Source organism: Cygnus atratus, chromosome 5, assembly GCF_013377495.2.
Source record: "Cygnus atratus isolate AKBS03 ecotype Queensland, Australia chromosome 5, CAtr_DNAZoo_HiC_assembly, whole genome shotgun sequence".
Classification (NCBI taxonomy): Eukaryota; Metazoa; Chordata; class Aves; order Anseriformes; family Anatidae; genus Cygnus; species Cygnus atratus.
The window spans coordinates 32,471,858-32,498,003 of NC_066366.1; the positions used below are offsets into that span (position 1 = coordinate 32,471,858).

The following is a 26,146-nucleotide window of genomic DNA, read 5'->3' on the forward strand; positions in this document are numbered from 1 at the left end:
GCGGGGGGGGGGACGGGACGGGACGGGGCGGCTGAGGGGAGGTGAGGGGAGGAGGGGGCGGGCAGCGTCCCCCGCTCTGCCGCCGGTCCCAGCCCCTGGGGCTGCGGGGAGAGGCCGGGGGCGGGACCCGCGGCTCGGGGGCTCGCTCCCGGCGGCGGTGCTGAGGGGCACAACGCTGGGGGACCCCGGCCCCGCCGCCTGCCCCGCCCCGCCCGCGCGGGGGCAGCGGGGCCTGACCCGGAAGGAGTGAGGCGGCCGCGCCGAGCCGCTGCCGGGACAGCCGGGAGGTCTGCACGGCCTGCGGGGTCTGCTCTGTCGGCTCCTGTCGCGACGGAGAGCGGGGAGGAGGTGTGCGGAACGACAGCGGGGAGCAAGAGGTGGGGAAGGAAGAGGAGCGACCTGCCGGGGGCCTGGGAGTGAGGATTAACTGCGGCCCTGCGCTGAGGGTTTGTGAGTGAGAGGAGCAGGGACGAGACCGGGGGGACAATTAACAATTCCTGGACGGGCTGAAAAACCTAAATGGTCCGATACGGCACGCCTGTAGCTTTCAGTGGTTTTCTTTCTTTTTGAATGATTTCGTCCTTAAAAGCTCAGAGAAGGTGAGCTGGTTTGATGTGGTTTGGTTTGCCACAGAAGGAATCCCAAACCAGCCTGCCCAACCTTGTGAGCAAGAGGTAATAAATAGCCTCCCTTGGAGCACTGGGCGCTGAGGCTCTCCGTTATGAATCAGAGAGTAACGGTGTGCTGTAGCTGCTCCGACCAGCAGTGGTGCAGAGATTTTTTTCAAAGCTTCATTTAAAAAATTAATATACGATGCTTGTAAAACTCTAATTTTTACCTTTTCTCCTTTTCATTTAAAGGTGAAGATAAACTACAGTAACTACAGATAGCTGTGGATACCGATTTTCTTGATGAATTGATTTCAAACGCGTTCATTGCCTTACTGGGAGTGCATCCTGCAGCTTTACCACGATGGCTCTGACTGTTACGGTGCTGAACAGCGCTGGCTTACGTGGCAGATGCTGCAGGCACAAAGTTTTGCACCCCTTGCTTGGATCTCTCCTCGTTGGTTCCACGTCAAAATTGTATAGCAGTTACAGGAGGCCAGGATCACAGCCTGAGAAAACGCCGTCCTGGCAAAAGATTGATTTCAGTTTTAAGAAGGGCATCGATGCCTTAAAGACTCAGCTAAGCTTGCTGAAGAAGGAGACTGAAGAACACTTAAGAGGACCTGAAGGCCGTCGGTTTGATCAGTACCTGTTGCAGCAGACGAAGGTGTTGTGGGAGTTTCGGAGCCAGGAAGATTTAAATAAATGGGTCGTTTCCTCTGATGTAGAGATTGGAGGGAAAAGTGAAGTTTACCTAAAACTGGGTAGGAATAACCAGGCTGCTCTGCTGTATGGAACTCTCAATACCGAAGTACCTCGCGATGGGGAGACAAAATACAGTGGATATTGTAGCATGAGAGCCAAACCACCAGTGGTAAGTGCAGCTTCATGATATCATAGCAGCTGTTATTTGATCAGAGGGCGTTTTTCTGTGATTTGTTGTTTACTGCAGTTGTAACTGATCACCTTCAGGAATATTAGACATTCCTTCTCAGATGTGATTGCTGCTGTGTCCTTTGACTTGGCAGTAACTTCAACTTTTACCCAGATTTTGTTCTCCTTTCTTAGAAAAGGAATAATACGTTTGATCATTTGCTAATGTACAATAGGACATCATTAAGGCAGCCCTGTTTGCTGCCTCCTTACAAATGAAGGATCTGTAATGAACGTTTAGATCTAAAATCGGTACAATTAAAATAGGTGAGTCTCTCTAAATTGGAAGTTAATTGAATGTGTTGTAAGGGCAAATTTTCTGGGCTTTAACTTGGCCTATTCATCAAACTTGGTCTCGGTGAATGAGCTCATCATTTTTCTTCCTTATAGGTACAGAAAATAATGCTTTGAAATGTATGTTTTCAAGGTCTGACTCCTACCGTGTATCAGAAAAAGTGAGACAAATATTTGATAGATCTAAATTGAGCAAATCAGAACCATAAATTGATATGCTTACTATTGGTACTGCTTTTTTCTTTCCTTGTATTTAAACATCTTCAAAAAGCAAAACAACACTTCGATTCAGTGTGTTAAAAAATACCTTTTTAGACTGTTCTGTTGTTTGCAACTTGGGTAGCAGAGAACTTAAGCAAGCAAAATCAATGGGCAAATGGGAGGCAGGGGAACACAGGCTACATTGGTGACACCAGGTCAGGGGAGTGGAACCGGGGGTTGAATCTCACTGGAGTTCCCAAGATTGCTACTAACTTGTGCAAACATGACTCAAATGTTCATTTCCTAACTGAGGTGGTGAAGTGTCCATCTTTATAATACAGGTTGAGATTAGATGCTGAAAACATAAATAAAAAGAGACTACTTTAAGTAAAAATGCTCAAAACTGGCAAAGCCATAAATTGATTATCTACTGATCCTGTGACTTTCAAGATGAGTGTGTAGAAGAAAGGTTAATAGGTAACTGTAGTAGTGCTGTAAAGTAAAGGGGAAACCTCTGGATTTTTGGTGCTAATTTTGACTTGGTTTGAGCAGTTCTGGTCAAGAATAGCCCTGGCAACCCCCTCTTGCTCCAATGACCTCAGTGTAACTCTCTGAAGGTTATTTGGTCTGCCCATGTGCAAATCACAATGTCAGGGCTTCTAAGATCTTTGGAAAAAATGCGCTTGAAGATTCAAGATGCTTGTAATCTGGATCATTATGCACAGTTAATGACAAAAAGTGCTGGAAAGCATATAAATGCTTTCAGTGTTCACGTCAGTCTTTAGTAAGGGAAGTTACCACAGGGGATAAATTATCCCACATATGCAATTTCTTGTAACCTCCTCTGAATAGCCTAGTACCGACCGCAGAATATTAAACGTAATGAACTACAGGCCTGATCTGCCATTGTAGCATTTGTGTGTGCCTGGTAGGGAATTTGGTCCGAGGAAAGAGATCTCATTTCTGATAGTTACGAGGCTGTGATTTATAATTAGCATGGGTCTTCAGAGCAGCGATAGTAGGTTTTGCGGGCTCTCGTACAGTGCTGAAGGAAGTTCACAGAGATCAGTGCCTGGTATGATGAAAGAGAAACCTCATTTCCACTGTGTCACAGGAGATAGTATTTACAGCGAGAACAAGGGCAGCGATCAAAGCAGTAGCACTGTTCTTTGTAATGGAAATTTCCCTTCAAGTATGAAGGAGGAATAATTCTGTTTATTAATAATTTGTAGGGATCTTTTGCTAGGAAGAAGTATTACGACTGGTCAAACTTCAACAGTCTGCATTTACGCGTCCGTGGTGATGGCAGGCCTTGGATGGTAAACATTTATACAGACCCTTACTTCTCTCATCACAAGGACGATCTGTACAACTACTTCATGTTCACCCGAGGAGGGCCGTACTGGGAAGAAATAAGGGTAAGCTCATGAGCTTCTCTGTGCCACTTGTACGGACCTGAACAGTGCTGGTACCAAATGTAGCATGTGACTTCATTTACTAAGGCAGCCTTTTTTTTCTTAAGCTTTTATTCTATATACTAGTGACACTGAAGTCTGTTTTTTTTGTTTGTTTTTTTCTTTTTTCTGTCAGATTCCATTCTCCAAATTCTTTCTCTCCAGTCGAGGAAGAGTCCAGGATAACCAGCATCCTATCTGGTTAGACAAGGCAAGTTTTCTGTAGGCTTAAACGGTCTGAAATTTACTTTCTATGAATACTTGTCATCATGTAAATGACTTGGAAATCCTTGGGGTATTTAATTTTAGAGAATTTGAAATTGAGGGGTCTCTTCCTGTTATAAGGTACTTATTCTTGTGTGCTTACCTTTTACATTTAAATTATCCTACTTTGTGATTGCAGTGTCAGTTTACTTCAAAGTAGCTCCAAAGATATTTTTAAGATACTTAAATAACCAAGAAACAACTCACAACTTAATTGGCTGTTCAAAAATAATTTTTTTTTTTGAGAACGATCAAAGTGATGGCTGAGAAATCTAACATACAAGTTGGCACAGTAATGCCAAAAACATTAAAAGCAAGCTTATATCATAGACAACGTATCTAGGGCTTACAAAGGGATAAATTCTTCAGAGCATAGAGTTTAGGTGACTCCTGTAATAATCCATAATAATATGAACCAAAAAGATATAGTTTTAAAACCTCTGCAGGCTCCATAAGCCAATGGCCTGACTGTATAGCTTGCTTCTGGGGGAGATAAAGTAGTTGAAACCCTAGATCAATCTGAGGAGCGATGAAGTGATCCATTTAATCACTTCAGCATTGCTCTTTTACTTATTTAGCATGTTTGTAATGTACGTTTATCCTCAATTCTCAGCCTACGGTTATTCAACTTTAATCTGACACATCCCAGGCATTATTTTTCTGCATGTACAGCAGTCCTTATAACCGTGGGTACAGATCAGAGCTGCGCTTTTAGCAGAGTTTAGGGGTACTGAGGGCTTAATAGGTGACTCACCACTAGTTACCCAACTTGTTTTGAGAAGTGATAATGCTGGAGTCTCAAAGATGATTGGTGACATACAAGAGCTGAGAAAGCTTTCAGGCGTAGGCTAATGGGAAACATGCCTGAGCCCCAGAGATTTTATGGAGTTTATTAATATAGTTGGAATAAAAGAGTGGTGATGGTTGGTTGTTTTTACTAGCATAGCAGCGGGGAAGGAACGAGGGGTATTCTATTTAAGAACATTATTCTGAATGGGAAAATGTGTCTAAGTCACTTACTGAAATATAAAACTCAGCAACAAAGCTTCATATGTTTTAAAATATCTGTTTTGGTGCACTTTCACGATGTGCCAAGTCTATGACTTGCTCTAGAATGAAAGTTCCCTCTTTTGTTACATTTAGTTTTGTTTCCTGCTCACATTAGAACTGTAACAGACATGATGAAAATGTTTGTACATGTTTGTACACCTAATTGTGACAAAACTGGCACTGTGCAATCTTAAAGGATGAAAGTCAGTGTTGCTCTAGGCTCAGACCGTTTGTAATACACAGTTCAACTTCATGGTAGAAAAGCAAACATGAAATAGCTTCCCAGTGGGAGTCTGTATTGAAAATGTGGTAGGTGAAACATTCACAGCTTTAGAAATACTGCATTTTGAACAAATACTAAATGAATGGCTGCAAACTGTAAAACCTGCAAGTAGCAGATAACTGTTCAATTGGAATGTTACTTTAAACAGGACTCTAATATGTGTATCTTCTAGGTTAGTACCCTCGGATTCACCCTGGGAGATAAAGTAGATGGTCCATTCCAGCTGGAGATTGATTTTATTGGCCTGCTAAATGATAGAGCTCATACAGAAGAATTCGCCTATGAAATATATGATAGGAATCCTCAAATTTAAATTGGTCGTGTCCTTTGGAACATTCTTCAGCTGCCAAGTTAATTTTTATAGAATACTTCAAGTGTGGGTTCTAACAACTTGACGATTCTATTGAAACGTTAAAAAGTGCATGAAGCATTGACTGTATTATTCTGACTAGACTAAAACTGTTGGTATCTTTAAGCTGCCAAATACAGAATCCATGAGACTGCAGGTACACAGCCTGAGGAGAGCTGCGATACATGTTTACAGAGTAGTAACTATTGACTGGCTGAGTTTTGACTTCTGTCCTGACCTTTATGGAAATAAAAGTTTCATGAATGCATTATTGTTTCCCAGTACACAACAATTTCATTTTTTTGTTACATTGTTTATAGACCCAAATATTTTACAACTGCCTAGTTTTTTTACAACTGTATAGTTTTTTCCAGTTTAAAACTATGCTGGGAATTCGTACAGTGAAGAACAGTGGTTAAAGGATGGTGCCGTCTCTGAAACTTAGAGAGCAGGACCAAAAGTATTTCAACCTTTAGCTTTTGGCTCCTGTGAAGAACTAAAAAAAGAAAAAGCTGCTGCCACTGCCAAGATTGAAACAGTAGCTATGAACTGGCTTTAGCTCTTATTTTAGAGCTGTTGACAATAGCCTTATGCCTTGAGCTCTACAACACTGAAAACTCCAATGGTGGTTTGAGGGGAAGCCCCTGTTAGTGTTTTGTTGCCTGAAAACTCGTACCTCAGCTTAATTAGCACCATTACCGGGAAGTAGGCAGTGGGTGACAGCAGATGTTTTTCTGATCTGTATTGTAAGACTTTTTTTGAGAAGTCTGGTTTTCACTCTTAAAGAACAGTTGCTGAATCGTTGTTTCAGATGTCACAAACACAGCCTAATCAAAGCTTTGACATCCTTCAGAGTTTCCTTGTTACTTAAATGTACCTTAAAAATATTAAACATAGCTATAGCGTATGTGGAAGACCACAAATATGCAAGCTGAAGTTGTCTTGTTGTTGTCCTTTTCCTCTTGCACAGAATTAGATCATTTAAGAGCAGAAGAGTGGTACCATTTATCCTTTCTAAAGGTATCAGACACATGCATTCAAGAAGGGGTAGGCAGGCAAATCAGTAAGAAAAACTAGTCACTTACAGAAAGAGACACTGAGTAATAAATAGAAATTTGAACAAAGCATGCTACATAAAGGAGGTAGTTATACACAGATCATATAACTAGCAAGATATGTACAAAATATTTATTTCCCCCATTAACTTTATAAAAAATGAGCTTGACATTTCAGCATTTTATATGACAATACTAAATTCATTTAAGTATTTGCTCGCTAGAATAGCTGAGATTACAACTGCTACATTACCTTTCCAGTCACTGTTTCATCCATAACAAATCCAGACAGCTTTTCTGTTTTTTTTTTTTTTTTTTTTAAGTAACATCAGTTTTTGAATATAAGGCATTGAGCGTTCTTCAGCACTACATTAACATCCTTTAAGCATCATAGAAAACAAGAAACATAACATCTGCTATTTACCATAGAAAGGAACAAAACCAAACTTAACTGTTCAAAGCATGGAGCTGTTAACTTGTAAAGCCACTTTTGAATTGCAATCCTTTTTTAAAAAAGGGTATTTCACAATTATGCTATGCTGTAAGCTTTGTAGCTTTCCAGAAAGCATGAATACTTTTTCTTCTGGAAATTCCCTACTATTTCACAGAGCTGCAGTTAGGAATACAGAACAATTGGCTCTACCAGTTGCTATAGGATTTGAAGATTGATTTGGAGAACAGGGCACGCAGATATCTCCTTCAATTTACCAGTGAAACATTTTAACATTTGCAATTCAAAGCATGCACTCCAGTGGCTAATAAACGCGTCCTGGTGGAGAAGTCTATACTGAGTCACAAGGAGGCTCCTTGAGCATCTCTTTTCCACTTAGATTTTCTGCTTTAACACTTTTTAGTTAAGGGAGTTATTTAATTTAAAGTATTATTAAGTTCTAAGGTACTAAAAGGTTAGAACTCTCATCTCATTGGAGAAGTTGATCATGAAAACTTTCTGCTCAGATGCATTATAAGGTCTCATTCAAAGCTCTCTGGATTCTACTAACTAATAAGCAACCTGACCTATACTCTAAAGTACAGACAGTACAAATATTTACATGAGAGGGACAGTATTTACAGTCAGATCCTGGCTATTTCTGATTCTTTTTAACCCACAGATAATCCTCTACGGTTTCCAAGAACCTGAGCCTTCTTCTTTTTTCTCTCCTGCTCATGCTTCTCCCGCCTTTCTTCCCTGAAGGAAAAAAAGGAAAGAGACCATATCAAATTATGTTAAAGGCAGAGACACAAGCAACATAAGGAATATGAAGGTGACCAAGGCTTGACGTCTATTTAACAATGTGCTGCATTAGCCATGCACAAAGAGAACAGTTCCATTTTGAATCAAATCTAAACAGACAAGTACTTCTGCTTAGATGTACAGGTCTAACATTCAAGGTAACAACTTGTCAATATTCATTTTCTTTTGAGATGAAGGCAAGTATCCAAATACTAGAATTGGAAGCTCTCAGAATAAAAATCTATCAGATTCACAGTTGCATCTTTTTTGGCCTTTGTGATACTGGACAGGTATTGGAGGCCAAAGTGAATACAGAAGTATTCTTTTGTGTACTGTGCAAGTTAATGCTAAAAAAGATAAGTGAGCTATCACGTTATTTTAAATAACACTGTTCATAAAGAGCTAATGTTGTACTAACCTTGTCTGGAGATGTGGCTGTTTGTAATCTTTCTTACGTGAAGAGATGTTGCTACTGACAGACTTATTTATGGCAGTATTTTCTTTACTTTCTCCCCAAGGTTTTAATCGTCCTAAAAGTCAGAGGCAAAGACAGACTACTGAATTACTACAGTTTAGTACTTATGTGCTTAACTTTTTGTGAATTTTATACTAGCTAGCTTGTTCTTTGCTGGCTGCCTGTGAGACAAAATGCCTCTTCAGTTGTATTATTATTTTCACCAGCCCATTTCTTATGGGAAGTTTTCCAGGTAACAGTAATTACACAAAGAACATTTCAGATGCTTTGCTTCTCCCACAGATATGCACTTTTAATAAAGAACCAATCCTTTACACAATAAGGTTTTTATCTCAAATTCCTTGTACATACATATATTCAGTGCAATACATGGAAGTTTATTCCTGTATTCATGGGATTTTGCTCATAAAGACATTTTTCAGTAGTGAGGCTCTTAAAGCATGCATCATGTAGAAATTTAACAACAGCCCACAAACTACTTGGAAATCTCAAGAAAAAGGGACAGGGAAAATAAACAAAAAATGACTTAATACACAACATGATACAGCAAAGTGGCTCAGTGCTTTATTTTATGAGCATTTTAGTAAGTGATATGACCAATAAAGGATCACTGTACCTTTATGTGGTTGATAACGAAGTGGCCTTGAGAGACTTGCTTTGAGATCAAATGTCTTCTTTGTGCTTGTGGGCTCTGCAGAGTGAGCTGCAAACTTGAAGGGGGTAACAGCTACAAAAGGCATCAAAATATTGTACTTATTAAGTGTAGTAAGAACATACTTTCCAACTTTATACGTAAGTACATAAGCGAGGACTACGGTACAACTCTGAAGAACAAAGAGCCATTAAATGCCACCTTCTGCTACCACTGAAGACAATATCGTACAGATACAGCTTACTGGACATAGGGAACTTTCAGATCCAGCGAGAGCAAGAGTTGTGAAATATTAACCTTTTTGCTCTGATTTTAAATAGCATCCTGGCAAGCAACAGATCTGTTCGATCTCAAGACGGATTTGGTGGTTCTCAAGCTAGTCTGGAAACCCCAGATTCACCGATCACACTGAAGCTTACATTCGTCTGAGATTTCATTGAAATACATTCAAAAGCATGTGAAATACTTAATGGTATGTTCTCAATGGTAACTGCTCACTGTAGATGCAAGAGGAACAGTCTACAACCATAGATAAGTAAGTGACTCAATTACAAGGCAATGCACGAAGCCTTTGTGTGAGGTCCACATGGGAGAAAACTCCATGTTGCTATCAGTCATCAAATACCTGACTGCTCTAAGGAGGGCGCACACCATTTTTGTCTTTCTTGCCACTTTGCTTACAAGTTTGTCATAAACTGCTTACTTCTGTATCAGAGGTGCATGTTATATGGCTTATATAAACAGACTGTTCAAGTTGCGTGATTTTTCAAGTTACATGATTTTATGCAACTTTAGTTTAAGTTATGATTTAAGATGTTATTTTTGAGCCCAGTGCCTTTTAAGGCAGTACCTTTTGTGTCTTAAACCATAACCCCAGACCATATCTTAAAAGTAAGTTTCTATAAGTCTTGCCCTTATCTGCTTTTAAGGATAAAGGACACTGGCAACAGTTTTTTTCCTGAGCTTATTCATATTCTTTTGGGATACAAATCATGGCTTTCACAAGAAGAATTGGGATACCACAAGAGACTTTAACATGACCAAACAATCCCAGATATAGATCCATGTATGTTTCCAGTCCTTCAGAGCAAATTGATTGGTTTCCTAGTCTCTGTACACTTATTTGGAAGCAAATGGATTTTCATATTTAAAAAAGTATTCTTGTGGAACATATCAGCTTCAGATCAGCAGTGGAACCCCCACCTGCCACCCCAAAAAATACCAAAATTGTCATACAGCAAGATAGGTAGCATAGGTCAAGAACTTGGAGTTGATGTACCTGGTGATGCCAGGATATCAACTGTTAGCAGAGCTGTGGTGGTGCAGATTACTAATGATCAGAAGAATTCCACTTTCCTGCATACAGAGTTTTGAATTCTGACCTAACTAGGGTTGCTGAGGCTGATAATACCAGTTTGTCCTAAAACACAGCTAGATAACTGGTGCACACCCGTCCCACAAGGAGAATGAGACCTCTGAGAAGGCATCAGCAACACCTCCCACTGCAGGAATCTCCCCATATGAGTTACGTCAACCTTTTCCTATGCAATCCATAAAGGTCCAGAACTTTTTCTATCCCCCACAGGCTTTTCTGTAGGTAGCTAGGTATTCAGAGTCTTTATGCTTACTACCTATTTAGATTTTAGCAGCTAAACATTTTAATTTAAATACTGGAAACTGAAGGAAATAAACTGCTGCAGTTTCTAAAGAATCAGGCATAAATTAAAGATTGAAATTAAAACACGGGCCTACATTATCTTGAGTTAAAAGAATTATATAACCATTCAGTACAAGTAAGTCTTGATGCAAAAAATATTTGCCATCCACTTTACCCTTTGATGCAGCCAGATCATTATTTCTTGTATCCTTCTTGCTGTCTTTCCTACTTAAGAGTTTGCAGCTCTTCTGGCTATCAGGTGTGCAGAACTCCTCTAAGTATGGAGACATTCTAGATGGAGTCTTGGTAAGAGAGCGCTTATGCTCGTTATCTTTTGTGGCTTCTGAGAACCTGAAAGTTATTAGAAATGTAAGGACAAAAATAAGTCACCTACAAGGAAAGTAAGCCATGTTACAGAACACAAAAGGAGCAAAAGTTGCATTTTATAAGTTGGAAGTTTTTCTGTATATAAGATGTTCACAGCTAACACAAATTACACTAAAAATACCTTTGCTGACAATTTTCAGCTTGTGATCCAACATTAAAATTCTTACTGTTACTTACAGCTATTAAAGAGCTAACTGTTGTTTTGGAGAGAAAAAGTATTTGGGTGCAATAAGCTAGTAGATTTCTTTACCAACCTATGCAGCTTACTTAATCTTTGGATTCTTTAGTAAAACATTTATAAATATTATTAGAGTTTTCAAATTCAGAAGTTAAAAAAATAACTAAACAGAACTCTAGATCCATGAGGAGAGAATGGAAATTCTAGTCAAAACACAAACTACCTGTATACCAAGACACGTGTGTGTGCTGTGTGTGTAAATACTCACACACTTTTTAACGTGTGAGCATGTGAAACAAAATTCAAAAGCTTGCATGAATTAATAAGTCCTATCTATAATGTTACTGAGCTGAAAGCCTGCAAGATATGGAAAAAGCAGCAAGTTTATTATTAAGACCTATATTTTGACGGCTAGGAAGTTTATGAATGAAGTGCAGCTTGCAAGATCTAGCTCAGCACATTTTTGGACAAACGAAATGGAAGTAAATTCTGAAACCATTGTTTCATTTTACATAATGCTAAGAATCAAGTAGGGCTGCAGTGGAAAAAAGTATGCAATTACTAAAAGGTAGAATATTATTTTCATTTGATGATTACGCTGTATCATTTTTCAACAGAGATAACAAGATTGGATTAATAGAAGGAAAGCATGGAAATCAAAATTGTCACATACAAAATAGAAACAAAGCCAGCAAGAATGAAGTAGATATTGCAAGGGACTCTCAACCTTGGTCTCTGAGCAGCAAAAGAACTAGCATGCAAAGATTACAAGTCTCATAGTTATTTATATTAGTTATTAGTTGTACTGACACATAGGGCAGAAAAAAGAAAAAAAATCCTTTCTTCAGAGACAAAAAAGTGTCCCAGCAACTATAAACTTGGCACACAAGTGTTAAAAAGTAAGTGTTATCAGAAAAATGCGAAGTAATGCAACAGAGACACAGGATTAACCTGATATTATTAGCAGGGTAAGAAGGACAAGGGTAAAATTTAGAATGTCTAAATCTGAACTTCAGCTAGTGTGAAAAGTCAGGTAAGTGGGAGAAAGCTGGCGTTAGTAAAACAGTCGGTAACTGGCAAAGAAAATAGTAGATAGAATGACTGTCACTGAGAGAAAACTGGGCAAAAGAACATTTATCAATAGGGTACCATTAAAGACTACACTTTCAATTCCTTAATTTTTTTTGTTCAAGACTCCAGAAAAATTAGTAATAAGCTAATAAAGCTTACTGATAACAAAAATTCAGGAGACATTAACATAATTGTGTATTAGATTACTGTGTAGGAATAATGAAGTGTGCATTATGTTTTAAAAGGAAATTAGATCAGATTTAATAGCATCAAGTATGAGCTCATTCATTTAGCAATCCATCATGACTTTCTGGTGTCAGTTTGGTTCCCATGTGCTAGAAGCAATCTGCTTATATTAGTTGATTACAAGATGAGGCCCTACTCTGATAAGTGGACAGACACAAAAAGCACCCAAAAGATCCCCAATGAGTCCATTGCAAGACTCGTCTGTGATACTGCATACAGTTTTGGCTAAGTCATTCCAAAGATGTATCAATTCCTATATAAGAGAGACTATTAAGTTGCCTGACAAAATGGAATACCTACACAGTAAGAGAAGAAAAATAATTCAGCTTGGTTGGCTTAGCAAAATGAAAGCTGAAAGAGGCAAAATTCTTCTACAATCAGGTATCAAGATGAAGAATCAAAATAGTATTAGTGTAGTAAAGCTTAAGCCAGCCCTAAAGTTAGGTTGAAAGGTAGAAATCAGAATTAACCTTGTGTAGGTCATGTTTGGAACAAAAACATAGTAGTCAAATCACAGTCAATGTTTATTATTTTAAGTGGATCATATCAAATTGCTCACTGTTAGCTTTGGTTTGTTCTTTTTACCTGACATTCATTTTGGTTGTGGAGAGGACTGAAGGATTAAATGAAGATTTCCTAGATAAAATACTTTGACTTGCAGTGTTCAGCAAACTGCGTGGTGAGCGTCGGAGGTTACTGGGAGTGCAGGTGGCAGACAATCTACCTCTTTCTGGATTTGGGCTGAATAAAAACGTTTTGCCAGCGGTATGTTTCTAGGGAAAAGCAAATCACAAATTAATATACTTCACTAAAAGTTTAGTCACAAATGTATCTAAGAGGAAGGGAAAATACACAATGAATCAGAAGCATACAGTCTCTTATGTTTTTAAAGGGGGAAGAGTAGGAAAGGGAAAAACATTTTACACGCAGTTTTTTATATTATTAAAGTGATATGAAAACATATACCTTAGAATTGCTATGCGGAAGGCCTTTTTCTGATGCCCTTAAATGATTAGATTTTTTGGCCAGCACCTGCCAAAAATAATTTGTCTGAAGCACGCATTAAGCATACACCATATGCCACAGAAAAGAGAAACGCAACTTTCAGGAGTTTCAGTGTTACATTTTGATATATACATTGACATTCATTGATACATTGCAATTGCTCTTATAGTATCTGCCACACCCTGAAAGAGGCCCTTTTGCAGTTTTCACATGTGTAAGAACCGAGAATCAGGGACATTGAAAGCAACATACATTACATGTATTCTAAAGAATTTGTAGGTAGACATTGCACAAAGGCTCTTTAAGGCACAAAAACACAGCGTTTAATCCCTGCTTTTTGAAGAACCATCCATCCCCTTCAGTTCTGCATCAATTCAGACACTTGTTAACAAAAGTTCCAGGAGATCCTTCACAGAAGTAATTGTGGCAGTTATTTTTACTCAAAACTGACAAGTTGTTTACTGGTTTCTGCAACCATTTATAACCATACACCATTAATATACAACTTTAATATTAAAAACATAGCTACAGAATTTATATGCAAATAAGTATATAGAACTATTTATGTAGGACTCCAGTTCAAGTCTCACCAATGCTGTGATATTCCATCGCACATATACAAAACCAGCTTCTTACTGCTCTAGAGACCCTGAAGGAATTTTTACAGAGAGATTTTGTGGAAATAAACACAGGAACGATGGATGTCTGTCCTGTGTTAGCACTTACCTTGACTTCATTGAGTGAACTGCTGCAGTTTTCAATCATTTTTTTCTTCCTCTCAATGTAGTCAGCAATAGACTCCATTTTCTTGAAGTGAGCCTCATGCAACTTTTTAAAGTCTAAGAAGTTCCAAAAATAAGAAGTCATGCATCTGACAAGCTCCTAAGGGAACTTCCTACCTAACAGAAAAAGCTTGCAACACTTGTAGTTACAACCCCCCCAAAAAGTATCCCTCTAAGTCTGTGTACCCACAGGTACCTAAACAGTACAAACAGCATCTACTTCAACTACATAGTTACATGGTACCTGCTCTAGAGAACTCTAGAAAGAAGGAAGAAAACCCAAAGCTTCCATTTTCTAGTAATGGAAACATTTTAAGTGAACGTGTTTTATGCAGTAATGAAAGTGAGCTACCTTATAAATACTACAGTTGTGGTATTACTATAAAATGAAAACTAAACGTGCAGGAGTCATAGCATGTCTTCCTACTCTTTGTTACGAAAACTGTGAATGCAAGTATAACATCCAGGAGATACCAAAGTACTCCATAAGCCAGTTTTACAACCTATACTTAATTCATTTACTACTATGAATTTACAAGTGGGAAGCTGTTCCTCAGTGTAACCTTTTGACATTTTCATTTGTTTGCTTTTTAAAGAGAAGGTGGTCTCTTGGTTCAAGCAAAAAATGGAAGTCTGGTTTGTAAAACCTGTAAGTCGAGTCTCCCTTCATGCAGAGACAACACGTTCTATTTACAAAGGTGGTAGATTCTCTTACTTGGTGTAGTAGCTTTCATTCCTGTTTTCCCAGACCTAGATGCATGGCCTACATATAAAGGAATCTTCCCTCCCGCAGGATGAATATCACCTGGCACAATAAGATTAGACAAAACGATTAGAACTACTGGAAAATACTTTAATGTCATTACAACCCTCTTTAAAACCTTTGTTCTAAAATATATCTTATCTCCTCAAAGCAGCTTTAGGTTTTTAGAAATCACAATCTCAATTGGAATAGGTATGTCCTAAGACTCTCAAAAGCTTTTTAAATGATATTCGAGTAACAGCACGTCGTGACATACTGCAAACCCAGAATGAGTCTGACAGAAAATAGCCTGACATTACTTTCAGTAGTAAAGTATTTTACAGGAGGAGTTAACAAGCAAACTTTGCTTGTGGTAAACAAATACAACCCACAGGTCTTTATCCAAATATTAAGCTCTAAATATTTTTAAAGTTTTTGTACCTGTAAAAATAAACATACTTTGACCAAATTTTCTGCCATTGCCTTATATAGACACAAGAACCTAAGTTATTTTGATCATCTCTGCTCTTAGGTCTGCTTTTTTTTTTTTTTTTTAATCTTGCCTGTAGCTTGGTTTTTAGCATAAACACACCATAAAACCAACATACAGAAAATTTCACTAAACGTAGTAACAGTATTTTTCTGTTACACAGCTCTCTTGCTGTCTGAAATTACTGTTAAAAAAGGTCAAAGCAATATGGATACTTATGGTTATGGGGAGAGACTGGCATTGTGCCAAATATCAGAGTGAAATTCATTATAATGTTGCCTCAGCCAAAGCATCCTCTACATATATTATTGCATCTGCTTTTAAAAGAAACTTAATTGAAAACTCTCATTTTTGTAATTTTTAAACTGCTTTAGAGATGGCCTCCAATAAGAATGTCCTTTAAATGCTATGGAACAGCAAGGTTATCCTTAATACATCTCAAGGACTATTTACATCTAGTCTAACAGGAGCAAATAATGGGATGTATCTGAAAAATTATTGTGAATCTGTCAAATAAAATTGGGAAGAAAAATTTATTTCCTCTTCAGGTCAGCTGCATGCACAAAGGAATAGGAAAGTGAGTCTGTATTTTGTCAGCATCATGTTTGAAGATCTAAAAAGAGCTACCAGATATAAAAGTGGTCCACCATAACACACTCAGATAATGTTTGGCAGTGTAAATGAACAAACAAGGGTTGTCTATGTCTTTTAATACCCATTTTACTCCTGAGAAGGAAGTGACAAAACCCATTCATGAGTAGAAAAAGGAAACACGAGGAAGGGAACTCTCCCTTCCTTGCTACTCAGTTCCTTTAAAAAGTGGCATCTCAGGGGTATTCCAGAAGGCACAGATCCTAAACAAAGTACAAGAATTACATACACTCAGACCTTCAAGAACGCTTTCACTGAAAATATTTCATTGGTCCAAATTTCCGAAGTCAAAATTAGCAGAACTACTACATTGCAGAATTTGTGGAATTGTTTTATAATGGGTTAGATAAACAAATAAACAGGCCCAAATGTCAGATTCTTCTCTGGCATCCTCAAAAAGGTACAGATCACCAGACATGTCACAAAAAAAAAAAATCTTTGCAGACAACAAAATAACCAGAAAACGTATTTGAATTACTGTGAATGACTAAAGTTACTTTTATGGAAGTTATTACTCACATTCCACTCCAGTACTTTTAATAGAAGTCTTCCCTGGTTGATCCTTCTCCCCAGTAGCCATCCCTGGATTTTCAATAGCTCTCTTTTTAATTACTGGTTCCTCATTTTGGAATACCATCTGTCCCTTTTCATGCTCACCATGGGGCACTTCATTTTCTTTCATTTCAGAATGTTCCTGCAGTTAAGCATACTTCATTTAAACTGTTTGTTACAACTGGATATAAGGAAAAGATTTCGTTCTAAGAGCAGTTGTTTAGTGGAATAAATTGCCCAGAGAGTTGTATAGCCTCCATCCTCAGAGGTTTACAAGACCGGATTAGACAAAGCCCCAACTTCATAGCTGACCCTGCTTTTAGCAGGAGATTGAACAAGAGACTTTCTGAAGTCCAACCTGAATTAACCTAGGAAATACTTATTCTGTTATTGCACAAACAGACCTGTATTAGAAAGCTTTTACCCACACAGTTCTAACATTTTAGCATAAATTGCCTCTGTTGACAAAGTGCAACTATCTGCAAGTAAAAATAAATTCACTGGCTATGTTGCTTTTTATTTCTGTAGCTTTGGTTACTGTAGGCTTTTGCTTATTTAGACATGCTGCAGAAAGATTAACACCTCTCATTTTCCCATTTCCCTCTAACGGTACCATTATGTTTTTCACACAGTTCAGAGTTCACCCACCACTTGCGCATTATACTAGAGAAAAATAATTCTACCCCCATATCACCCTGAAATCTCTCCTCCATCAGTCATACAACCCACGAATATATACATACATACACACACTTACATTAAAACACACTGACAGCAGTGAGAATTTTAAGAAAAAGGTTTGGGCAATCATCCAGTTTCTGTGAATCTTTTCTATATCAAAAAATGCCAATAGCTTCATTTTAGATAAATCCTGCAAGCAGTCTAATGTTCAGATGAATACCATGATGAACCAGTGAAAGCAGTCCTACATCCAGTGTTTGGGATGATATCTCTCTCTGAGGAATTTAATTTCCTTTCTTGGACTAACTACTAATGGACTAATGTTATGGAATAGCACATGGTAAAGTTATACTAAATTAGTGGTATAAAGTACAGAAGACCAGTACGAGTACACCTGCATACAAAAACCCAAATGTTACCTATTAAAATGGTAGTAGGATGAATCAAGCATGTTTCACTTATCGTTTATTGGGGAGATCCACACAGACACACACAAAACCATGCAATACAAGTCACCTCTTTCTCAGCAGAAAGCCCTGTAGTTTCTTCACTGGTTTTAATTTCCTCACTGGAGTTCTTCTTTTTTCTGGTTGCTTTCTTTTCTTTACATCTTTTTGTGACAAAACACACTGGATCAGGTTTAAATTCCTTCTGACAGCTCAATTCATCAGAGTTCATGGAAGCAGATGCACTTTTTTCAGCATCCTGTGTCAGAAAAGTACCATGATGTGTAACTTATCTGATATACATCAGATACGCCAAAGAGACAGCTTCAACATTACTATTGGAAAGGGCATTTCACACAGAAGAAAACAGTAGTATACATTTAAGTAGCACAGTAATTAGCAAAATAGCAATATCTAAATTTCCTTAACATCAAAGCTGGTTGTTTTCCAAACTTAAAATGCTACAGAATAAACCTGTACTTCTTTTCAGTCAGACACTATAAAAAACATAATAATTGAAACCTGACTCAAATGACGCTGCAACCCTTCCCAAGTTTGTGAAGATTATCCCATAGAAAGGTTCATGCATAAGGAAAGTGGGAATAAGTGGGAGACTCTTCCATGCTAGTTGAAAATAAGCTTACACCATTTCCTGATGATTTTAGAGAAGCAAGTTATAAAGGAAAAATTTAAACATAGTTGTTTTAGAAAAAGTGGTTACCAACTTATTTTTTTAATCAAAAGTAAAAAAAAAAGTGCAATGAAGTAATTCAGCTCACAGAAATCTTGAAAAAAAAATACATACAAAGTAAACATCATGGTTGTATTGCTTTTGTAATGTCAATGTAAGTAAATTGTAATAGATATAAAATGCTTTGAGATTAGTCAGTACAGCACAGAAGTATTTAAATTCATTTTGCATGCCTAAATGAAAGGGACTAGTGTCTGGAGATAAACAGGCAAAATTAAGATTCGTCCAATGGAATTTAAGCATAACTGTTCATAGGGAATAATTCTGTGTGGATGCTAAAAATACCTTGTTAATTTTAATGGATGGAAGGACTAAAAAATACATTGTTAAATTAACAGCTGGAAGGCAGCCAGCTTTCAGCCATATGGGAGGCCGCTTCAAGTATTCATACAGCTGTTTCTATCAGTACAAGTGCATTAAACTAAAAGCACTATTTAAAAAAGTATTTTTTTATTACTATTCGCATCACACTAAAACCAATGTTCATTACAAGCTGTGCTCTACTAGTTACAAAGCTAAATCTTTCTTTCTGAAAAAGAATGGCTGCTTTATCATCTATTACCATATTTTCATTTTCTTCTTTTCTTCCTTGAAAGTGTTGCTTCAGTGCTTTCAACAGTTTGTCTCCCTGGAGAGAAATCAAAACAACAAACAAACCAAATATTGCATTAAGTCATCAAACAAAAACTGCATAAACCCAACTACAGCCTATAAATCAATCCAACAAATAAATGGAATATTTGCTGAATCCAACAGAATGCTTAAGGCATGCTTGGAGAGAAGCAACTGTCTCGCTCTGCTCTCTCTCTTTAGCTCTACTCAAAGCCTCACTTTGAGTATTGTATACAGTTTTAAGTGTCACAATATAAGAAAGACATAAAACTATTAGAGTATCCAAAGGAGGGCTACAAAGGTGGTGAAGGGCCTATAGGGCAATATGTATAAGGAGCAGTTGAGGTCACTTGGCTTGTTGGACCCAGAGCAGAGCAGGCTGAGGGGAGGCTTCCTGACAGCCTGCAGCTTCCTCACAAGGGGGGCAGAGGGGCAGGCACTGAGCTCTGCTCTCTGGGGATAGTGACAGGACCCGAGGGAATGGCATGGAGCTGTGACAGGGGAGGGTCAGGCTGGATATCAGGAAAAGCTTCTTCACCGAGAGGGTGGTTAGGCACCAGAACAGGTACAAGAATTTTTGTATGTATACCACCAAGTACAAGAACTTTTTGGACAACACTCTCAGACACATGGTCTGATTTTGGGGTGGTTCTCCTCCAGCCAGGAATTGAACTCGATACTCCATGGGGGTCCCTTCCAACTCAAGATAATCTAAGATTCTACAATTCAGTCAAATTGAAAAGCATGCTTAAGAACCCCAGCTAAACATGCAGCGTTTTTTTTCCCTGAGGACACAAAGACAAGGTTCCCTGGCCAGGTTTCTTCTGCTCCATCTGCCTTCTAGAAAGTTAACTGTTCACAGCTGAATGAGCCCGTTTCAGCAGCACTGCCCAGCTGAACAGGAATTAAAATCGCACCAAGCTTCAGCAGCAGCTGCTCCTGCCTTGCTCGCACTACACACAACGCGTTCCTCACGTACAATCAGCACTAACAGCAACGGAACAGTTCAGCTGGGAGGGACCTTCAGAGTGTTATTTCCCGACCACCTCAGAGCTAACCGAAAGCCGAAGAGTATTAACGACAGCACTGCCCAAACGCCGCTCGAAGGCCGACAGGCACGGGACACCCCCGCCTCACGAAGCCGAGGAGAGCACCAACCGACCTCCCCCCCGCTCCTTTAGGCTGTGACCCCGGCTCCCTCAGCGCTGCCCCCGGCCGCCCCTCGCCTACACCCGCGGCTCGGCCCCCCCAGCCGCGCGGCGCCCCCCGCCTCACCCGGAGGTTGGCCTTGAGGCCGGCGGCCTTGGCGAGCTGCTGGAGCTCCGCGTACTTGAGGGACTCGAGGCGCTGCAGCGCGGGGAGCGCCATAGCGGCCGCGGCCCCAACCGCCGCACTTCGAATCTCGCGCTCAACCACCGCCCACGCCCCCCCCCCACGCCGTTCGAACTCGCCCGCCGCGCGCGGCCATTGGCTGGGCGGGGAGAAGGGGGCGGGCCCGCGGGAGGGGAAGCCACCAATAGCGGCGCGGCCGCCGCCGCGCTGGTTTTTTCAAACGCGCCAGGCGCTGCTTCAGCGGGCGCTGGGACGCCCTTTCCCGGCAGCGAGGATTGACACCCCGGCCGCCCAATAGCAACGCGGATTCACCGAGCGCGCTCCAATCGCGAGGCGGGGAGGGCGGTGCGGCGCTCTCGGGCGCCGGGCGGGAGAAGATGGCGGTGCGGCGGCAGCTGCGGCGGCTGTTCCAGGAGCCGCACATCAGCGGCGTCATCACGGTGGAGCGGCCCCCGCCGGCCCCCGCCACCCCGCCACCGTCCCCATCCCCAGCGGAGGCTCCGCTGCGGCGGCGGGGGCTGCGGCCGGAGGACTGCGCCGTGTTCCAGTGCCGCGGGTGCCGGGCGGTGCTGGCGGACTCGCTGCACCTGTGCGCGCAGGAGGAGCGGCGGCTCGGCCTCCTCGCCTGCCTCAGTCAGTGCCGGGGCGGGGTGGGACGGGCGGGGCCGGGCGCGGTTCTCCCGGCTCTCTCTTCTCTCTTCAGGAGTCACCGAAGACGTGGCCTGGGAGGACGCGCTGCTGGTGGGCCTGGAGGGAGCCCTGCTGGGCTGGTGCGTAGCGCGGCCGCCGCGTCTTGTCCGGCTGCTTTCTGTCACAATAAAACGACACCTTCGGTAAAAAGCTTGATTGTTTTCCTCCTCACGAGGCGATGCTCTGCATTAGCAGGGGGAGCTTTCACATCACCTGTTACAGCTGCAGGCATAGCCCTTATTTCACCACATGCCACACCTGATCTTTACAACTTAAATCTATTTCACTACATATCACGTTCGATCTTTACAACCTAAATAATTTTGAGACAAAACGCTGTGGATTTTTATCTCTAATTGCAACTTCAGATATTACATCGATTTTCTTAGACAACGTGCCCAACTTCCCGTGTTCGTATACTCTGTATTATTAAAGGATGAAGCATTATATTGTATTTTACTGTCCCCATGAAACTGATGATGTCTTCCAACATTTCTCCAGTATCCATACTTTCATAACTTCTGTTTAATAACGTTATTTTTCCATTTTTCCTTTTAGTGCTTACAATGCGTTATACTGTCGGTTGTGTGGCTCGATGGTGGGCTTCATTCTTTATTCTGCATTCAGTAACCTGGCTTATCTCCGAGGCTTATTCTGTTTCTTCAAGGAGAGCATCCTCTGGTTAGTGTCCTGTATGTTGATGGTCAAGGATTTCATGGGAATTTGCAAGTTTTTAAAGCAGGATGTACAACTAGTCTGCAGTTAACAAAAGCTACTTTACTTTTGACTGAGAGCATTGATGTGGGATTTTAATATCCTCTTTGTTTACATTGTTTGTGTTGGCATGACTCCATTTGATTTGCCTTATGCTTTTTGAGTGTCCTCACATTACATCAAAATTTAAATTTAGTTGTTGCTGAAATCTTCTTCAATTCCAGATCCACTTAATTAACATAAGATATCAAAACAGTTCCGTGATAGATGGACTTCATTATAGAAACTGTAAATTATGTTTAGCTGGTAACGTGGGGATTTTATGATTTGAAAGTAACATATTGTTTTGTTGTTTGTTTTTTTTAGTATTTTCATAATTAATGGAGTACTTTGGGGAAGAATTTTATATCTGATTTAAAATCTTCTTAAATAATCTGTATAAACAAGGAATGCAATTGTGTGGGCTTTTTAACTGTTTTTCTTTTTTTTTTTCCCCTTTCCCTATTTGTTTTCTAGCTATCTTTTAAAAAACAAAATAACAATAGAAGCATCTAAGGTGAATTTTCCTACTTTGACCCTAAAGGAACAACTGGGGAAAGTAAGGTTTCTACATGACTTTGTATGGAAAATAGCAAGAAATACTAATATTTTTTGATATTAGCCAAAAATATGGATACAATTACCATATTTGCAGTGCTTAGAACTTATCAAGTTCTATCTAACTTTCTGACAAAAGGTTGTTATTCCTTACTGATTATATACGCTTTTGTGCTACTTAAGTGTTATCAAGAGGGAAAGGGACTTCTTTACATTTTGAAAACAAAAAAAAATAATGCTTTTCTAAATGATTCTAAATATTACCACTTGTGTTGTCCCTGGAATTGAAAAGTCACCATTGAATAATAATAATAAATAAATAAATAACACACACACAAAACTCTGTTGTTGATTTGAAAAGGATTCTAGCAGAGTTGTATTTACAGCTACGTGAGCTCAAAACAGCACAACAACATCAACTTGTAGTTTCAGAGACAACACAAGATCCTCCCTTCTTTTTTGGTATTTAAATTGGTTGTTCTATTCTGTAACATAGTTAGTTGATAACTTAGTAAAGTTTGTCCCATAGCTCAAATATAGTTACTGTGTGTAGGAGACAGCCAATGCATTGGGTGTTTATATGCTTACTTGTTCCTTTTATTCATTTATTTATTTTGGTTTCCTTTCTCTAAGCATGAAAATGGGCCCATGACATTACTTAAGTTTTGTCATCTTCAAGTGTGTTATCATAACAGATAAGCAGATCGTTCAAAGATCCAGTGTTAGAATAACATTTTTCTCTAGTTTTACTACTTCTACTTTTTTTTTCTAGCTGAAAGAAAAGCTTGTGGTGGTCCACATGCGTCTAGAATTGCTGATAAAGAAGATGGAGGAACTGAAGCAAAAGGACATGGCAGAACAGTATGGCTCTGCATCAGATGCAGTTGCCGTAATGCCAGGATATGCAATAGTCAAGACCAACAATAATATGCCATTTTGAAGAACTACCTGGGCCGTTTCTGCATCTCTACTGAGTTTGTTCATTATGAGGAAATAATGCAGCAGAACAGGTTTGAGAGAGCTATCTGTCGTTATATCTGTATACAGAAAGAATTGGGACTTAAATGCACCTCTTTATTCTGAGGGGAACACCTGAAAATCTAATGTTCTTAAGCTATGCTCAGAAAAACGCGTAGCTTTTGGCTGCTCCACGAAGCTTAGGCTGTGAGCCACTGCCTTTGATAGATGTGAGCTGTGAAAGCAAGGAACAGTCTTTTCTTCCCCTTTACTTCTGGTCAATCACAGGAACACTGCTCTCCTGAAACTGTGATGATCTTCCTGCTGCCTTCCCTTGGCCAGTCAAGATGTCTTGTAAAAGGTACCTAAGGGGTACTTACTAGCTTTGATTTTTTATTGGATTCTGCTTTTTTTCCAAACATCTAGAAAGTAATTTGATGGAAAAGAAAGAAGGCTACTTACCCCTAGTTATTGAGACAGAATATCTTTGTCCCTAGTTCCCATTTGTTGGAAGACTGGGGGGTCCTTTTCCTCCTCCTCCTGCTGCCTAAAGGGCTTGAAACTGAATTTTTGAAACTGTAAAATGTAGTAGCTTCACGTATCAGTCTGGAGAGGGTTGTATTTACTTGATCAGATTCATTCCAGTGATTCAGTTTGCCATTCCCTTCTTTCTGCTTTCCATATGTGATTGGCAGATTGCACTGTGTTGCTGATGATACCGGTACTCTCTGCATTTCATGCAGAAATTACTTATTTGTAAAATAACTCTTGTAACAGGCTTGGAGCAGAGGGGATGAAACTCACTGCAAGGCACCTTGCAGGCTTATGTGGACAGCTGGTATTTATGCTACTACTTAGGTTCAGTGTGCTGGTTTTTGATTAAAAGTCCTGGATTGTCTCCATTTATTCTGATTAAGCAATAACAACATCAAGAGCCATTTGCTGGGAAAGAAGCAGCTCCCTCTGTTAAATTCTAACAGTACATGCTCTCTAAATGATGATTATCATCATCAGCGTTTTACAACTTTGACAGGTATAAACGCATAAATGCAGTACTTCTCAATGACAGCAAAATTTGGGCTATCAGAAGTAACTACCTGAAATAAATATTACACTCTAGTAAGATCTGCTTCATTGCCTGTAATGATTAATGTTATCTTCTCCAAAATGTGCTCTAGCCTGAACATTTAACTGGAGAGCTGTTTTTTTCAACAATTGTCGCTGTACATTCATGTAAAGTTTGGAGTTGTATATGGTTACCTCATTACTAAGAACAAAGACTTTTTTTGAAATTTATTTTTACAATACTTCTGCATTATGTTTAACAGCCTCTTTGTCTTTAACTGGGGTTTTGTGACTAAACTCACCTTGTGCAAATATCCTTCCAATCTCATGTAAGTGTTTTCCTTTGTAAAACTTCACCTTTTTGTTACTTTTTAAGTGTCAGTTCTTCTGTTGCATCAGTCCAAGAAACACGATAGGTAATGGGACTATTCACTTCTGCCCATTCATTCTGGTTTCTGCGTTGACATTTTTCTTGTTATATAATTCACATTTATACTGTGTATAATATAAATAGTGCAAAATTGTCCTCCTTCATTTAGCTAAGTATGCATCCCTAAGAGGAAAAGAAAGCTGTCAGTTGCATTTTTTTTATATTATCTTTACTGTTGTAAAGAAGACTTAAAAAATAAAAATGCTGAAATTCAGAAATATCTTGTGTAATATCGTGAGTTGTAAGCTTTTAAATTGTATTTCACTGGTCTTTGGAACTGGGAAGACCTCAGCTCCATTGAGTCACACTGCGGTCCTTTGTGTCTGTCAAATCATGATTCTTCTTGGCACTATTGCCTGTTGTATCTGATGACACTCACAGCAGTACAGAGTTCTAAATAAAACCCGTTTTAAGAAGCAAACCACTTTAATTTACAAAATGCAAAATAAGTGCAACAGTATCTTCAGTAGTTTAGGAATAACAGTTACTAAGATACCAACTTAAACTGTAGCCTTAGGTTTTAAGTGATGCTTAAACTTTTCTTCCTAAAAGATTTGATTCAGATTTTGATCCTACAGTCTGTCCCAGATTCAAATTCCTCTTGAATCTACAACTGGGGGGTGAATGTTTTTTTTTTTTTTCTCTCTCTACTGTGGAACCTAATCTCCTCTAGCTAGGCATCTTGAGAGCTGTGTTGATACTTTCAGTGCAGCCACAGCCAGTCTGGCTCAGGAAGGAGGGATTCTCTTCAAATAAATACCTGATTTAAAAGCACAGCCCAAGGTCAAGCCACAGCTCTCTTTATTCTTACGTGAGTTAACGAGCAGCTGTCTTCTGAGAAAAGCAAGCAGAAAATGAAACAAATGAAGGTGGTTTAGCAGGCTAACGAAGTAGCAATCACACAGTGAATCTTTTGTAAGCTCACATAAGGGTCAGCAATCCCGTAAGAGGTTTTGGAAAGCTGGTGGTGTTGGGAGCCATGGCTTCTTCAGCACAGTCCTCATGAGGTGGTGTCTTGCTGTGTTACAGCACTTCACAAAACTGCTTTCAGTAGTAACTGCAAGGAAAGTTGTGCTTCCCTGTAGGTTGTGAAACACCAACCACCAAAGGAATTTGAGCTGCCAAAACTATAAACAGTCCACGTATATGTGAAACAGTTTTGAGACTTACTCCTTTTAGGCAGACTATCTTGCAAGCAACAGAAGCTTTCTGCTACCATCTGAAATAACCTTTGAAGCTTCTATTTGTAAGTTGCCCA

General features: G+C 39.5%; 3 protein-coding genes across 6 annotated transcripts; 2 read left to right on the forward strand and 1 right to left on the reverse strand.

Annotated features, from left to right (window-relative positions):
* Positions 1–197: 197 nt before the first annotated feature.
* On the forward strand, positions 198–5,704 carry NDUFAF1 (NADH:ubiquinone oxidoreductase complex assembly factor 1). Of its 3 annotated transcripts, none has more exons than XM_035539727.2 (5): positions 198–450; positions 861–1,482; positions 3,269–3,454; positions 3,627–3,701; positions 5,260–5,704. In XM_035539727.2, exons 2-5 carry the CDS (start codon positions 973–975, stop codon positions 5,398–5,400), a joined length of 912 nt encoding a protein of 303 aa, XP_035395620.1. In that variant the 5' UTR covers positions 198–450; positions 861–972; the 3' UTR covers positions 5,401–5,704. The 3 variants fall into 3 exon arrangements, with proteins under 3 accessions (XP_035395620.1, XP_035395622.1, XP_035395619.1); XM_035539729.2 differs by having other exon boundaries at positions 198–446; XM_035539726.2 differs by having other exon boundaries at positions 198–377.
* A 905-nt stretch (positions 5,705–6,609) lies between these two features.
* On the reverse strand, positions 6,610–20,536 carry NUSAP1 (nucleolar and spindle associated protein 1). Of its 2 annotated transcripts, XM_035539724.2 has the most exons (12): positions 20,379–20,536; positions 19,054–19,119; positions 17,811–17,999; positions 16,581–16,755; positions 14,894–14,983; positions 14,123–14,235; positions 13,358–13,423; positions 12,977–13,164; positions 10,685–10,860; positions 8,817–8,927; positions 8,144–8,255; positions 6,610–7,680 (listed from the first exon to the last, which is right to left on the reverse strand). In XM_035539724.2, the coding sequence occupies exons 1-12, from the start codon at positions 20,469–20,471 to the stop codon at positions 7,593–7,595; spliced, it is 1,467 nt and encodes a 488-aa protein (XP_035395617.1). In that variant the 5' UTR covers positions 20,472–20,536; the 3' UTR covers positions 6,610–7,592. The 2 variants fall into 2 exon arrangements, with proteins under 2 accessions (XP_035395617.1, XP_035395618.1); XM_035539725.2 differs by lacking the exon at positions 13,358–13,423.
* Positions 20,537–20,812: 276 nt separating this feature from the next.
* OIP5 (Opa interacting protein 5) lies at positions 20,813–25,084 on the forward strand. The gene is given in 6 exon segments (XM_035539731.2): positions 20,813–21,068; positions 21,139–21,205; positions 21,684–21,806; positions 22,356–22,437; positions 23,209–23,295; positions 23,297–25,084. Coding segments are annotated over 6 exon segments (648 nt in total). The 3' UTR covers positions 23,330–25,084.
* Positions 25,085–26,146: the final 1,062 nt, after the last annotated feature.

What these genes read in the sequence shown, in the direction of transcription:
- NUSAP1 (XM_035539724.2), bottom strand. Translation starts at nt 20,471, where the DNA reads ATGGCGCTCCCCGCGCTGCAGCGCCTCGAGTCCCTCAAGTACGCGGAG. An exon ending in GCCTCAAGGCCAACCTCCGG is followed by an intron (nt 19,120 to 20,378) that starts GTGAGGCGGGGG and finishes ATTTCTCTCCAG; the next exon opens with GGAGACAAACTGTTGAAAGC. An exon ending in GGCTTTCTGCTGAGAAAGAG is followed by an intron (nt 16,756 to 17,810) that starts GTGACTTGTATT and finishes GCTTAACTGCAG; the next exon opens with GAACATTCTGAAATGAAAGA.
- NDUFAF1 (XM_035539727.2), top strand. Translation starts at nt 973, where the DNA reads ATGGCTCTGACTGTTACGGTGCTGAACAGCGCTGGCTTACGTGGCAGA. An exon ending in TGAGAGCCAAACCACCAGTG is followed by an intron (nt 1,483 to 3,268) that starts GTAAGTGCAGCT and finishes AATAATTTGTAG; the next exon opens with GGATCTTTTGCTAGGAAGAA. An exon ending in ATCCTATCTGGTTAGACAAG is followed by an intron (nt 3,702 to 5,259) that starts GCAAGTTTTCTG and finishes TGTATCTTCTAG; the next exon opens with GTTAGTACCCTCGGATTCAC.